The 16,372-nt window shown below is 41.8% G+C and overlaps 1 protein-coding gene across 1 annotated transcript in view; it reads left to right on the top strand.

Moving 5' to 3' along the window:
• Positions 1-3,038: 3,038 nt before the first annotated feature.
• RTN1 (reticulon 1) overlaps positions 3,039-16,372 on the top strand; it is a 184,885-nt gene continuing 171,551 nt past the window's right edge. The window contains exon 1 of the mRNA XM_036309028.1: positions 3,039-3,463. Within this exon, the coding sequence (XP_036164921.1) occupies positions 3,226-3,463 (238 nt within the window). The 5' untranslated portion in view covers positions 3,039-3,225. The remainder of the gene's footprint in view (positions 3,464-16,372) is intronic.

Genomic DNA, 16,372 nt, shown 5'->3' with positions numbered 1-16,372 from the left:
AGTGCCAAAGGGACTATTAAAATATCCGGGTTATAGTTGAGGAAACCGAGGCACTGAGCTATTAGGTAGCCTTAATATTGAGGCCAGGAAGGATTTCATCGTGGTTGAAGTTTGTTGCTTGTGGTGCTCTTCCTGCATGTCCCCACATCCGTGGCCCCATGATATAAGGTTTGGTCTAAGTTAAGACGCTAATGTTAAATAAATATACCATACCAGATTCCTTCTTTTGAAACAATGAACATAACTTCTTTTCAAAAAAGCAGTAGATAAGAGAAAACCTGACAGTTCTTTCATCTCAACTCTTCTTGCTAGCCTTCCCAAGTGCCAACCCTATTTGTTTCAAAAACATTTTAAAGCAATTCATAACTTAGAGCAGCGATTCTTAAGCACTCCTGTGGCATACTGGTGTGCCGTAAGAATTTTTAAAAATGCAATACTTGACTATTTAGTCAGGGGCACTGAACTTTTAGATTGTCAATTAAAAAAAGTAACAACAGCTGCCCTGTGTGAATGAATCAGATTTATACCTATTGGCTAAAAATATACTTTTTGGTGTGCCACAGAATTTTAGTGATTAGTTTATGTGTGCCATGAGATGAAAAAAGTTGACAATCGCTGACTTAGAGTAACTATGCAAGCCCTGGAATTCCATCGTTGACTGTGTCTTATGCCCAGTCATTTTCAAATTAGTTAAGCTTTGTCAGTTCACAGGAGTGCAAATGTAAAATAAATAACACTTATAAATAAACATTGGTAATTTCAAACCATAGCATAAGCCTGAACATTTCTTCTCCCAGATGGATAATTATTTGTATACATCTGGAAGTGGAATCCGCTAAGTAAAGATAGCTATGAAAATTGCTAAAATTGAGACAGTGTGCACACCTTTTTCAGCAGAGCAAAATGGAGTCCTTATCAAAATGGAATTTAAATTAAATTGGAAATGGAAATTTTCTTTTAAAATGGAAAATGTTAGTTTCCTTTAACAAGTAAAATCTAGATTTATTTAACTGGCTATTTCACACATTCTCAATTAGAGTATTGATTATTATCTGATGAAATATGGAAAATACATATTATCATATCCCAACACTCCTTATCAACGTAGGCATATCCCAAAACTCTTTCTCAACTAAGAGGCTTGCATAGTTATTCCAGTTCTTAAATGATGACTTACATTAATGTTTCTCAGAGAAACGAAATAGCATTCTCCATATTATTTTGTATGTAACTAACTGCCTTATCATACCAATTTTCCAAGTTTCAGAACCTATCAATAACCACTTAAAATGTTTGCTACTATTATGAATCGTAATGTAAATATCTGATATGCAGGATGTATTTTCAGGGGTCGCGACCCACAGGTTGAGAACCGCTGTGTTACATCATTAGAGTTTTCTGGGTTCTTGGCATGTTATTAATAATGAAACTATGAGAAATTTCCATCTGGTATTTCTAACACTTTAGGGCATTCTAAAAATAGATCTGAGAAGTCTCACAAGTGCCCCCTGATCACATGACAGGACTAAGCTCCATGGAAAGATGTCAGTGGAATAGTTTTTCATCTTAAAGGTTTCTTAAAATAGGCTCATTTTCCTATAGGAAGATTTAAAAAATCACAATGATTCATGATAATCAAGAATTTTTTGATGATTGTTGTTGGAGGGAATACTTTTTTTATAGCTTTGTTGAGGTAAAATTTATATATATGTAATGTATATATATGTATAAGCACATACTTATAGTGAACTTGATACATTTTGACATATGTATATATACCTGTGAGGCTATCACCACAATCAAGATAATAAACATGTCCATCATAATTTTGAAGATATAAGTAATGTGAAATTTGGTGATCATTAGATTCTCCGGGACATCTGGCACTAGTAGGCCATATTTATTGTCTATGAGTGAATACATGTTCTCTAATTTATTGACACAATGTTTTTTGAACATTAATGGACTAGCAAAGACTGAGCAAAATTTAGGCTTTTAAGTTTCAGCCTTTTTTGAGGAATATCTGAATGGCGCTGAAGTTGAATACAAGAATCGACAGGTATGAAATCTTCAATATGCCTCGGGTGGCTTAGCAGCCCTCCAGCCTCTCAGAACGTCAGCTTACGCCCCACCAGTTCTAAGGAGGAGCAGAGCCTATTCATCCACCCTCTGCGTGGGGTTGAACCTTATTTTTTTTCCAATTACATTATTTTATAGACAACTTAGGAAGAAAAAAAAAAAGCACGTCTTGTTTGAAAAGATGGATCTACATATGGGAATAACACTATATAAGGCAAGTCACTTCTGAGTTTCCGTTTTTCTGTCAAAAAATTTCCACCTTGGCAGAGAGAGCTGTAAAGGGGAAAAAAGAAGCAAGCCTCCTGGAATGTCCAACTTCACAAATAAAACAGCAAAATAAATATACGCACAGGCAGCTTCTAATTTGTGTGGCTTTGGCTCAGTGTTTCTGAAAGGAAACAGTTGCTTTTTGTCCCACCTACGGCATCCCATTTGCCCTCAGGGCTGGTAGGAACGAGGTCTGGTAAGCTTGCTTCCCCGGAGGCTTTCCAGTCCTCCACGACAATTTAAGGACACAGCATTTAATCTCCATCCACCACCAACACCTGCACCTCCCCGCGCAGACCTGTCTCCTCCACAGCTGACAGTGGTCGCCCTCACAACTGTGGTCCTGAGGGTTCCAGCTTCCTTTCTTTGCCTCAACCCCCAGGACACCCATCCGGGCTGAAGTTTGTGACTTGGAGGGCGTCTAGCCTCATCAGCCCCGCTCCAGCCGGGGGTTGTTGCTACCTGCGCGTCCTCTCCTCTGATTCCTCCCCAAATGACGTTAAGATTCCAGTAGATTTGGCACGTCCGTAAGCGGGGCCTGCAGTTAGCAGGCCCGGGGCTGCCGTGTGCCAAGGAAGACGCGGCCAAAGCAAGCCATTTCCACCTGCGTAACCACAGGCTGGGGAGTAGCGAGGCGGCTGCCCGGAGTCGGAGGAGGAGCGCAGGCGGCGGGCTGGGAGGAGGGGGCGGGGAGGAGGAGGAGCTGAAGCGGGGAGCGCGGCCGGCAGCAGCTCGGCCGGAGCGGCGGCGGCGGCGGCGCGGACACCGCAGCCTCCCAAGCCCCGAGTCCCGGCGCGGGCAGCAGCAGGGAGCGCCTGCCGGTCCGGCCACCGCACCTCCATCCCCCAGCCGCCGTCGCTGCGCCCGGGACCGCCAGCCATGGCCGCGCCGCCGGATCCCCAAGAAGAGCTGCTGCCGCTGGCCGGCCGCGGGTCCCAGTGGTTTGGGGACCGGGAGGAAGGGGAGGACGAAGCGGTGACGCCGAAAGGGGCGAGGCCGGCGCCGCAGGCGGGGGAGTCCAGCCGGGGGCTGGGCGCCGGGGCCGGGGAAGCGGCGCCCGGAGAACTGGGCTCGAACCCCGCCCGGTCTCCCGTTGCCATGGAAACTGCATCCACAGGTAAGGCGGGCGGGCGCCGCATCCCCGCAAATGGCGTGGGGACCGGACCCCCAGCCTGCCCCCTCCCCGCAGCGCCTCTGCACCTTCCTCGCGCTCCCCACCTTGAGCACCAGTCTCCCTCACCCACCCACCCACCCACCCCGCTGCGTCTCAGGGGGCTGTTAATGTTAGCGGATCCGTCGAAAACCTGAATTTCATTTTTCCAAAGACTTGGAAGACAACAAAATACTATTGATTCTCTTATTTAATGATCATCATTATTCTGGCTGTTAAAATGGCCCTCAGAGGCAAACCGCAGCACCTGGTGCTGGAGTGCCTGTGTACAAGTTTCCTCCTTCGGCCAAGGGGTTGGGGCTCTTAGGGGGCCTCTTGGCCCGTGGCCCTGATTTTGGGGGCGTGTTTGCAGCGTGCGCGCCAGCGACTGGGACGATGACAACAAAGCGGCAGGCAGACCCGCTGCCCCTCCCCCGGCTCTGTCCCGGGCAGGGAGGTGACTTTAACCGGCCCTTACCCGTTCCCTCCACCAATTGCCACACCCTACTCCCTCCCGGTCGCCCCTCCCATCCTTCATTTCTCCCTCTCTCTGCGCAGGAAACAGAAATCCCAGGGTGTGTATGTCTAATTCAGGAGGAACAGCGTTGCCAGAGGGCTGGGGGTTGCCTTTCGGTCCAGCTGCCCGGATCAGGGAACCCTGACTCTTGCAGGGAGCACTGAAACTTGCAACCCCTTCAAGTGGCCGGCCTGGCTGTGGTGTGACCCCACTTGGGTGGTGAGTGGGCGAGGTTCAGCTTACCAGCAGTCTGGACTCTCCCGGGCTTTTGAAAATCGCCCTGGGTTCAGCCTTCCATGGCTTGACTCCCCCGCTTCCGAACCAGAGCGCCTGGGTGCCCAGAGGGGACCAGGGGGCCTGGGACATCCTGGCCCAGGGCTGCGGGAGACACATTTGGGGAGGATCGCCGGGCCTGGGAGCGCTGTTTTCCTAGGGCCTGGGGAAGAGGGTGCTGTGTTGTGTGCTCTGAGAAAGCTTTGTGGTGGTGGAATGGGAGTGTGTAGTTTTGGAAATGTAGCTTTCCCAGGCTTGGGGTGGTGGGAGCTCCCAGCCGAGGGGAAAGGTGGGGGGAATCGCCTTCACACTCTTGGCAGCTGATTTAGGGGAACCCCTTTCTTAAGCGACCGCCTCTTACTGGTCGCCTGGCGTGGCCTTAGGCAGCTTTAATTCTGCTCCAGTACAAGATCTGAGCTGAGAGAAGGAGGCTTGGGGAATGCATTGAATAAAATGGCAACATTCTGAAGGGAAGAGAAAAAGCGACCATCTTAGAAGCCAACAAAAGAAAAGAAGACTTAAATCTGAAAAACCCACTTGTCCTATGTTAATTATTATATGAGAGGTTGGGGGTGGGGGTGGGGGTGGGGGGTCAGGGGAGAGGATAAGACTAAGATGGCTGCCTAGCCTGTCTTTCAACTTCTCCTAAGTAAAGTGAAAACAAAACTCTTTATCATTGCAAAATAAGATGGCAAAAGATAATTGGCAAATAAAGGTACCATTTTGTTGGGTTACCATTACCATTCTCTGATGAGAGTAGCTCATGGTTCAGAACCTTTATCCACCATCATCAAAGTAAATTATTTCTTTATAGACATGGCCTACCTCCCATTAGTGTCTCCAGGGCTGGGTGAATTAGGGAAAGGAAGCCCCGTGCCCAGTGTTCAGTAACATACTATTCACTAAAATGAGTTGCTGTTTATACAATGTTTAGAACATCTCCCGCTGTCTCAAAGCAGGCATTTGCAGTTTTCAACATCATCATCATCATCATTATTATTGTAGAAATATTAGACTTTGTTAGCTGTCATAGGGGTTTCCTATCCTAGTCAACAAATACACTAACAAAATCAAACATGATGTTAAGTCTGGATGGGAGGAAAATGACGGGAGAGAACAGGAGCACTTATTTTATAGAGATAAAATCTTATAGCACATATTTATATAGAATTTTTTAGTTTGTTATTTCTGAAGGAATTTCTCATAGAACTGTCTATTGTTTAATGTTTTAAACATGTACGTTTCTTATTTGGTAGACTGCATGGACTGTTATAAGAGACCCAGGTGCCAAAAATGATGCCTAAGTAAATAACTAGTTCTTGAAAAATACAAATAGAATCTGGGCCAGCTTTCTTGTCTGTTATTTTGGCAGTTCTGTTGCTATAAGCGAAGTCAGCAGGTGTATCTTTAACTTTATCAGACATAAAATCCAGTGGAAGCCTATGAAACACACTGTTTACCTTTTTAAGAGAATGGTGCTCTTTGGGACTCAAATCAAACTAAGAAGTAAATTAGATTTTGTCCTGGTGCACTGTAAACAGATTTTGTTTCTTTTTCAGGTGGAATTATACAATGTAAGGCAGGTATTGATGTTTTTAAAACTTTTTTTTTTTTTCCTGAAAAACGCCACCAATCATGTCATCTGGACAGAGATTCTATCATTTATTTTTAAACATTAATGGTTATTAAAGTTCTTGAAGAAACATTTCCAAAAATATTTTTCAGTAGTGTCCTAAAATGAATATGTGTTTAAACATCATTAAAGCCACACTATGACACTTCCATCAGTACTCCCATTTTTAGGGAGTCTTATTGCTCCTGTCCCTTTTGTGGTACAACATTCTTAATGAAAAGTAACACTTTCTTTAATTTTTCATGTTTAAAATTTATAATGGGCATGCAAAATGATGTCTGTTGCCAAGGGAACTTTTAATACACCACGTGTGGGCTACAGCGTGTTGGAGTTGTTAATCAGGAATCAGTGCCATCATCTAATAACTTTATACAAAGGATGTTAAGAGCAACTGTGGTTTTTTTTTTCATGATCTGTTATTCCTGGAAACTATTCAAGAGGAGCATACAATAACACAAGGATAGAAGAATGGTTCTTTGTTTAAAGGGAGAATTTAAAATAGACCATTTGATCAAAATGCAGTGGTAAGAAGTTAACTCCTTGGCTGATTTGGAAATTAACTCATTGACTGCTTCATGCTTGGAGGGAAAAATAAAGAACAAAGTAGTGAATAGTGTAGAGAAATCAGTCCAGTAAGATTTGTTTCAGTAATATTGAGTTATAGATAATTTGGCCTAAATTTTTAGATGATTGGTAAAAAAGAGATTTTTTTCCTCATTATCTTCTACTTGGACCACAGTGCTCATAAATTTATATTTTTCAAATGCTGACTGTGATACTCTATTAGAAAAACTATTCTTAGTCTATAATCATTTAAATAGCTTTCAGAATGATTATATATCTATGTTTATATCATTTAATATAATACACTGTACAATACACATTACCAATAATCTAAACTTCGTGTGGAGGTTGGATTGACTGTCTTCATTTGTGGATGTGTTTGATAGACCTGTGTACACTTTTATTCAGAGTCATTCCCAGTAATCCTTTTCAGAAGGTATAATCTCAATCTTCTGTCTTCTTTCATCTTTTGAGAAAACATCAGTTCTATTGAAATGGGAAGGAACACTTCATTTGCTTTTAGAATATATTACAGACCATATAAGAAGAATAAAAGAGTTTCTAATGCACTTTATTTCTCTGGATATAGCCTCTGGATATAATAAATAACATTTCTGGCAGTAAGTACACTATATATCCTTTTATATAGGGGACTGAAATTAGGTTAAATTAAAATGTAGAAACAGTCACATATCCTAAAATGCACAGATAAATTTTATCAAGGCTTTCAGCATAATTTCCTCTTCATGAACTTACTGTTCCAGGAAACTTATCCTGCTCATTGCTCCTCCAATGTACTGTAGGCCTTCCTGCCCCCTTCTTTTTTTTCCAGGCTGTCCATGTACGTCTTAGTCTGAGGGCTTGGAGAAGTAGAGGAGTTGTGGGTTATCTTGCTCAATATTCGGTCCCTCCTGGATAGCACAGATTATGGAAAGTTTTTATTATCAAATCAATTTTGTCAGCATTTATTGAATGCCTCCTTTGGGTAAGAATCTGTGCTAAACACAGGTTGTGGTTTCCTAGAACATGTGCATCTTTCTGTTTCATATTAGTATTTGGTTTAAACAGTTGCTTTTGTGTCACTTTTTATTGTCCTCATTCTCAAGTCATTGCTGGAAGCTAGACTAGAAGGGCATTGTAATACTCTAACGAGCACGGATTGCTCAGATAATATAGCTGGGTGTGTGTGTGGGGGGGAGATAAATTCTATATCTCTATCTATCTATCTATCTATCTATCTATCTATCTATCTATCTATCTAATTCTATTATTTTCATAAAAATAGCTGTGGCTGAATATTACTCAAAGATCTCTGGATTAGTTAGTTGTGCTTTTCTTTTAAAGTTAAAATAAATGATTGACTAAGGGAGCTTTGGAAAAGGCACTGTAAAGTAGAGAGGGCAGTGAAAGAACGGGTGTTTGAGACGGGTTAAGAAGGGGATACAGTCATTGAGGGGAGAGGGAGACTGAGATGGAGTGGAGGACAAGATCATTGGAGGAGTGGAGTCCAGAAAAACGTCAAGGCCAGGAGTGAAATAATCGCCTCTATGATTACTGATATGACAAAGAACCATGGCAGAGATTGGAGAGTGACAGTGAACCCGCTGCTGATATCTTTAGGAAAGGACAGGGCTGCCTGGGCTTAAAAGCTAGGGGTTTTTAGAGGGGACGGACAAATAGTTGCCTGTAAAATTGTAAATGTAAAGTCCCAACTATAGGTCCTACAGTCTCTATTTAATATGTACAGAACATGGGAGACACTACTTAAAATAGTTTATTGTGGGGGATGGGAAAGTTGAGGGTTGTCATTAACTAAATATGAGCTAGTGCTATGGTGCAATTACTAAAATAGCTTATGCAATTTTTGGTAGTGTTAATAGAAAGTCTTGGGTGCACATTAGATGAGGTAGTTTTCCTAGATTCTGTTCTAGGCAGGTCAACATCAGAGTCTTGCACTAAATGATGTGAGCCATACTTCGTGAGATGTTCGTGAGCTAAAAAATAGTGAGGGCAGCGTGACTAGATTGTTGAGGCTTCTAGAGAAAACGCCACTTGAGAAATGGCTGAAGAAATTAAGAATTTTTAGCCAGAAGAAAAGAAGAATTCAAGGAGACCTGAAAGTTAAGTTCACATACTACGGAGTAGAACTCCTATGAAGCAAAGAAAGACTTGCCCCGGGTGATTTTGCAGGGCAGAGTTGGGACTGGAGGGTGAATCAGGAGCAGATTTCTGTGTAACGAAGGAGAAAGTTGTAATAATTAGGACTGCCCAGAAAAGTAATAGGTCTTTCAGTTACTGATTTTCAAGTAAAAGCAAAGTTGCTGTTTATTAGGGGAAATTTAGAGAGAAAGTTGTTAGTTACACCAAGATCTTTATATCTTCCTAAAATAAAACAATACCCTAACTTTACAGTGTGGTTGTTACCACAGGCATATTTCTCAAAAGTGATCAGCACACTAATGAAATCAGAAATAGTGTACATCGCCCTAACCAGTTTGGCTCAGTGGATAGAGCGTCAGCCTGCGGACTGAAGGGTCCCAGGTTCGATTCTGGTCAAGGGCATGTACCTTGTTTGCGGGCACATCCCCAGGAGGGGGTGTGCAGGAGGCAGCTAATCAATGTTTCTAACTATTCCTCTCCTTTCCTCTCTGTAAAAATATCAATAAAATATATATTTTTTAAAAAGAAATAGTGTACATCGTAAAAACCACAGTTAACTTCAAGTTGACTACCTTAAATGCACTCTACAAAATCATGGCCTTCTTTAAATTCTTCTCTAGTTCTCCATTGTTGAAAAAACTCCATAATGTAACCTATTTGTTTCTTCAGAACTGCACAATTTTATCCATTGTGGGTTATTAACCTAAATGTGAAACATATCTGCAAGCATCTCTTTTATTCTGTTTCCTCAACTTTCATTTTCATTTTTTTCTACTGTACTTAATTCCATAAATATTCAACATATTCTAAAATGTTTTGGAAATTCATTAAACAATTCTGTAAAGCTAAAAGCATCATTTGAATCTCTGTTTACTTCTCTGCCTTACTATCTGTATATTTATGTCAGATTATTCATTATAAAATATTTGCTGGTTTGCCTAATGAATTACATTTTAACTGGAAGAGTTCTGCATTCTAGCTTTCGCATCCAATCTAAATATTGATTTTCAAATTCATCTACTACATAAAACCAGTTATACATCAACTTTTTACTTCTTGAATGTGAGGAATTATTGAGTATCTCATGTCCTTCAAAATACCTGGAATCTGTTTTATGCATAGCAAATCTTCTTTTTTTTAAAAAAAAAAAACAACAACAGCAACTCTTAGGTAACAGAAAATTGTGTGTATTCAAGTTATTGCTGATCTATTGATGAGCATAAGAATAAACACCGAAAACGAGAACCAAGATGGTGGCATAGGTAAACACCGGAGATTGCTGCCTCGCACAACCACTTCAAAAATACAACTAAAAGACGGAACGGACATCACCCAGAACCACAGGAAGGCTGGCTGAGGGGAAATTCTTCAACTAGAAGGAAAGAGAACAGCATACCGAGATTCAGAGGAGGCGCAGTGCGGAAAACACAAAGGTGCGGAGATGCGCACGGAGTGGGCTGGCCGCTGAGGGCGCGGTTGTTGTTTTCAATCGGGGGGGAGTCTCAGGCTCTGAGTTCCAGTTCTGGGTGAGTCTCTAGGGACCCAGACTCAAAGGGGAGAAGCAGGACTGTCTGGCATCGGTTGGAACTCAAGGGCAGCTTTCTCTCTGAGGTTTGCAGCGGTTGCTGGGACTCTGAGAGGCAGAGCCTCTGGGGACGGGACTGAAAGCAGCCATAACTGCTCCCTCCGCCCGCCCTGTTTGATCCCGTGTGACCCGCCCCGCCCAAGCCCTGCACAGAGCCATTTGCCGGATAGCCTCAGGCAAAGGCTAGATTAGCACCTCCCCAGAGGACAGAAGTTTTCCCACTGCAGACACAGCTGATTCTCACAGCCAGTTGGCCTGGAGGTCAAATCCCCCCCAGTAATACCGACAACAATCAAGGCTTAACTACAACAAGACTGTGCACAAAGACCACTAGGGGGTGCACCAAGAAAGCATAAAAAATGTGGAGACAAAGAAACAGGACAAAATTGTCAATGGAGGATATAGAGTTCAGAACCACACTTTTAAGGTCTTTCAATAATTTTCTAGAAACTGCCGATAAACTTAATGAGATCTACAAGAAATCTAATGAGACCCTCGATGTTGTGATAAAGAACCAACTAGAAATTAAGCATACACTGACTGAAATAAAGAATACTATACAGACTCCCAACAGCAGACCATAGGAGCACAAGAATCAAGTCAAAGATTTGAAATGCGAAGAAGCAAAAAACACCCAACCGGAAAAGCAAAATGAAAAAGAATCCAAAAATACGAAGGTAGTGTAAGGAGCCTCTGTGACAGCTTCAAGCGTACCAACATCAGAATTATAGGGGTGCCAGAAGATGAGAGAGAGCAAGATATTGAAAACCTATTTGAAGAAATAATGACAGAAAACTTCCCCTACCTGGTGAAAGAAATAGACTTACAAGTCCAGGAAGCGCAGAGAACTCCAAACAAAAGGAATCCAAAGAGGACCACACCAAGACACATCATAATTAAAATGCCAAGAGCAAAAGACAAAAAGAGAATCTTAAAAGCAGCAAGAGAAAGAAACTCATTTACCTACAAGGGAATACTCATACGACTGTCAGCTGATTTCTCAACAGAAACTTTGCAGGCCAGAAGGGAGTGGCAAGAAATATTCAAAGTGATGAATACCAAGAACCTACAACCAAGATTACTTTATCCAGCAAAGCTATCATTCAGAATTGAAGGTCAGATAAAGAGCTTCACAGATAAGGAAAAGCTAAAGGAGTTCATCACCACCAAACCAGTATTATATGAAATGCTGAAAGGTATCCTTTAAGAGGAAGAAGAAGAAAAAGGTAAAGATACAAATTATGAGCAACAAATATGCATCTATCAACAAGTGAATCTAAGAATCAAGTGAATAAATAATCTGATGAACAGAATGAACTGTTGATTATAATAGAATCAGGGACATAGAAAGGGAATGGACTGACTATTCTTAGGGGGGAAAGGGGTGTGGGAGATGCGGGAAGAGACTGGACAAAAATCGTGCACCTATGGATGAGAACAGTGGGTGGGGAGTGAAGGCGGAGGGTGGGGTGGGAACTGGGAGGAGGGGAGTTATAGGGGGAAAAAAAGAGGAACAAATGTAATAATCTGAACAATAAAGATTTAATAAAAAAAAAGAGAATAAACACCAATGTCTTATCTACCTTTGGCATGACTTTTTCAACTGATCATGAAAAATCAAGACTTCTCAAAATGTGGTCTATAGCCTACCTGCTTCAAGATCCCATAAGGTGACTCACAGACCTCAATCCAGGGAAACATACCTAAGATGCAGCGATTTATTGAACCTCCTCCTTATGCGCGGCATTTTTGCTAGGAGTCGTGGGGAATAGAAGAGCATGAGCTATACCCCCTTTCCTCCATTTTTTCTCGAGCTTACTGTCATATAAAGCAAAAATAAACTACTGGAGTCAGAAAACAGACTGGTGCTTGGATAGATGGTGCAAGCTGTAAGTGCTGCAGGAATTTTATGATTTTATGGGTTCCAGAATACTTGGTCTCTTGGAGGAGGTGAAGTGTGACTTACACCTAAAGGGTGGATAAACGAGGGATAAGCAGAAGTGAGCAGAAAGGCAATTTAGCAATAACAATAGCAGTAAGGTTTAATCTGCCCAGACGGATAAGGGGAGGCACGTTCAGGGGGAGGAGAGTTTGAAAGCTGCATATGAGACTTCTAGACTCCTTGTTTATGGATTATGGGCACTTTGAAGTTGTATATGTGGAGGAAGTAATATAAAGCTGTGTTAAGGAAGATTGGTGAAACAGTGCTTAGAAGATGAACTCAGTGGGGGCGGGAATCTTGAAAACTGCACATTTTGCTGAAAGACAGCTGACCCAATAGCATCAGTTTCAGGGCCTTGAATAAGTAACAGTGGGAAGGAAGAGGCAGAAAAATGAGTGGCTTCACAAGAACATCCAGTAGAACTTGGTGGCTGACGGTACATGGGGGATGAGGAGAGGAATGAATCAGCTCTAACGTTCTGTGTGCTGTGGCTGGGCAAATGCTGGTACTACAGAGATGGGAGGGGGTCCTGGTGAGAGAGGTGAGGATAACCAATTCATTTTTAGTCATATGAGGCTTGAAATGGTGGGAAGCCATGTGAGTGGAAATCTCCATTTGGCATGGTAGATAAAGGAATAGATTTTGGAAATGACAATATAATTATGTTGGTATATATTTAGAAAGTTAAAAGAGCAGCCATAGAATAAATTAGGTTTTTGAAAGATTCTGTAGTATGGGAAGAACAGGGGGCCAACAACAGAGCAAGACCTCCTAATCTCTTACTAACTGAGTGGCATTGGGCAAGTTATTTAATCTCTCTGAGCCTCAGATTCTGTAGTAAGTCTACGTCTACAAGACTACATCAGGTAGAGTAACTGGCAATCAGATGGTAACTATTCATTATAGTATCTTGGAAGCCAAGATGGCTTGGTATGGAATGAACCCTGCCTGAGAAGGCAGATTTTTCCAGTATTTGTTTTGGCACCTAGCATCATGTCCATGTGGGCACATCTGCTTTATGTCTCGGTTTCTTCATATGTGAAACAGGGACGGTACTGTTGTCCTGGCTGTCTTACAGGGCTATTGTGGAGGTGAAATGAAGTAACATGAGGAGGTACATGCAGATTGCAAATAACTATATATTTGCAATATATTGATACTTGGAAGACGGGTGAGCACTATCCGATGCAAAAGAGGCCCAGGAGAACAAAGACCGAGAAAGAAAGCATGCTACGTCAGTGGTTTAATAGAAAATGCTCGCGTGGTCATCGGAGCCTCAGCAAGTATCAGTGGGAAATAAACGGCCAGAGAGCGAGGAGGAATGGGAGTGGGGAGATTCAGTTCCGGCAGTCCCCACTGGAAGATATTTTTGGCTCTGAGGAGTACAGTCGGAGTGATGTCCAGCTCCATTCCTCATCTTTTCAAGAGTGATCTGTGACTGGAACAGGGCTGAGGTGTGCCTGTGCGGCCAGCTGGAGGGAGGGGGCCGCAGACGGGGTCTATTCTGGTTCTCCTGCGTAGTGGAAGCAATGGCCACAGGAAGCGATCCCAGGTATGCATGGAAGTCAGTCTGGAGGAGGCTGCCTCTCTCGCAGGGCGTGGCAGCGAAAGCCAGCCCCTGCACCCCACCTCCCACTGTGTGGGCTCAGAGGTATCTGCAGACTAGTATATAGCTCTGTAGGTTGTCTTTCATAAGGGGACTAACACTTCTGTTTCTAGCAGCTAAAAACTCTGGGCATTATAACATAAGATAAACATAGAAAGACTGTGTAGCCAAAGTTGCATATTAAAAGGCATTAACCTATATGGAAACCTGTCTGAACTAAAGTGAGAGAGAGAGAAGCTGTGTGAGAGAGAGAGAAGCTAAAAGTCGGAATGATAGAACTTAAGAATCCATCGGAACCTCAACCAATAGAAACAGTTACATTTACAAGGTGGACATTTGACAGGGATAATTGCAACAGGATCCTCAAACGAACTGCATGCACAGAATTGGAGGGTCACGGTGAAACTGTAGAACAGATAAAGAAAAAATTATAGGCGTTTTGCGGAGAACCAACTGCCCTCAGGTGATGATCTGTTAGTCTGGTTCACAGAACGAGGATGTGAGAGTTGCACTTGGCTCTGGGAGGGCCCACCACGTTGGGTTGGGCAGAGTCCTGAGTGCACTGAGAGCTCCACTTTGAAAGAACTGGGGATTTACAGGCTGCATACGAGGAGATCGGAAGGGTCATGACAGCTGTCTAAGTAAAAATAAATGAAGGGCCATCAAGTGGCATAGGGGCTGGATATGTTCTGTGTGACTCTGGAGGGTGGAGCTGTGGTCAATCAGAAGCTAAGTTGCAAAATATGAAAGTAGTTTGGACTGCCTCATGGTGGTGAGTTTCTTGTCATAGGAGGTATGTTATATATCTGCAGACTAGTATATAGCTCTGTAGGTTAAGACTTTCATAAGTAGACCAGTATCATTTGGCTGGTCATTAATATGACATAAGGGATATAATAGAGAGGATTTATTAGGTTGGTATTTTTTTTTAATCTTTTCAGGATCACAGGACCCCCATTGGAGAGATGGATGAAAGCTTTGGAATCTCTGCCTAGGAAAATGCACTTACAAACACCATTTTTTTTACACAAATTCTGGGATTTTTCAGAGGCTTTTCATGGATGGAAGAATTGAATAACTTTCTATTTCTTAGAAATCAATAATTCCAGCTACTCTCATATAGATTGCTGTTTACACAGGGGTGATAGTTTTATGGTTCAATAAAATCTCACTGAATCATTTATTTGTTTATTTAACAAATATTTGTTAAGTGTTTATTATATGTGTGTGTTTGCATACACACAGGTATGTGGTAGAGTAGGTGACACTTAAATACATAACCAGGATATAAAAATAAATGCAGCAAAATAACAATATAGTCATACTATGAGGAAGAACAGTCTAAATTGAGGAAAAAGTCTACATTCTATAAATGCTATTTTGTTAGCTTCAAGAATATACTGTAATGGAATTTTTGGCCCTCAAAGTGTTTCTGAGCCAAGCTTCTTCCAAACTGGCTATTGTGAAGTGGGAGAATGTGTATGGACTTGGAGACATGTATCGATCCCAGTCTCAGCTCTTCCAATGGCCAGTTGCTAGTCTCAACTCTGTGGGAAGAGCTAAATGATGGGTCTTTGAGAACTTTTAGTGTCCAGAGAAGTGATGTCTCTATTCACAATACATCTCTGTGTACAGTTTAGTCATTGCTAAAATTTTTGGAACCAGCTGTTACAACATCCACTAACTGTTATTATCAGGAGATGCTTGGGGTGGGGAAGATGTTAATTCTCCCTGTAATCCCTATCAGCCATCTAGAGCCACAGTAAATAAGTAAATATATAAATAAGTAAACAAATAAATAACACTTGATATGGACAATTAATGTTTTTTTCCCCAATTTTATGTAATTTTTAAAAATCTATACTACTCTGATTTATGTATGAACACATCATCAAAATAAAGACAGAGGGCTTCCTATACAAAGTCAGTTTCAAAGTAAATCCACTGGCTTCTATTCCAACCAGACTGTGGCCTCTAAGCGCATTTATATATAGAAACTTTGGAGTTGCTGCTACTTAGCATACTATTAATCTGTTTAGCAACCTTTTGTTATTAATAATACAAGAGTAAATTGCAACCCAGTATGTTTACATTATCAGAACTGAATTTGTGTGAGTTATTTTTTAAATTGGATCCATGGCATTAGAGACGTGCTTCTATTTTATTTCCCAGAAGTGGGGGAAAGAACAAACACCTAGTAGTATTTCCCAGAAATTGTATAATCTTTTAAAAGCCCAGCAGTTCCTGTTTATACTTTGGATGTTTACATACCAGAAGTCTTAGAAGTTAGAATTGATTCCGTTTGTATGAATAATGTTGAGGAATTAAAAATACTTTTAAAGAGAAGTGATGTACTGTTGCAGAAGTATCTTGTCTTGAAGGTAAACGTGTGTCAGGAGTGGAAACTATTGGTGGTTGTCCCTCAAGGCTATTGGAGTTTCCTTTTTTTCTTTTTTAAGTGTAGCGATCTGCTCTGTGCTTGGTACTTACTAGTATTTAACCATTATAATAATTCCCAAGAACACTGGTTCTTAAAAGGAACCTTTATCAATTGGTCAATAACAAAAGCTCTTTCATTCTGCAGGTAGCGGACATC

This window comes from Myotis myotis, unplaced genomic scaffold (assembly GCF_014108235.1).
Source record: "Myotis myotis isolate mMyoMyo1 unplaced genomic scaffold, mMyoMyo1.p scaffold_m19_p_1, whole genome shotgun sequence".
Lineage (NCBI taxonomy): Eukaryota > Metazoa > Chordata > Mammalia > Chiroptera > Vespertilionidae > Myotis > Myotis myotis.
This window is presented reverse-complemented; position numbering and strand designations above follow the sequence as displayed.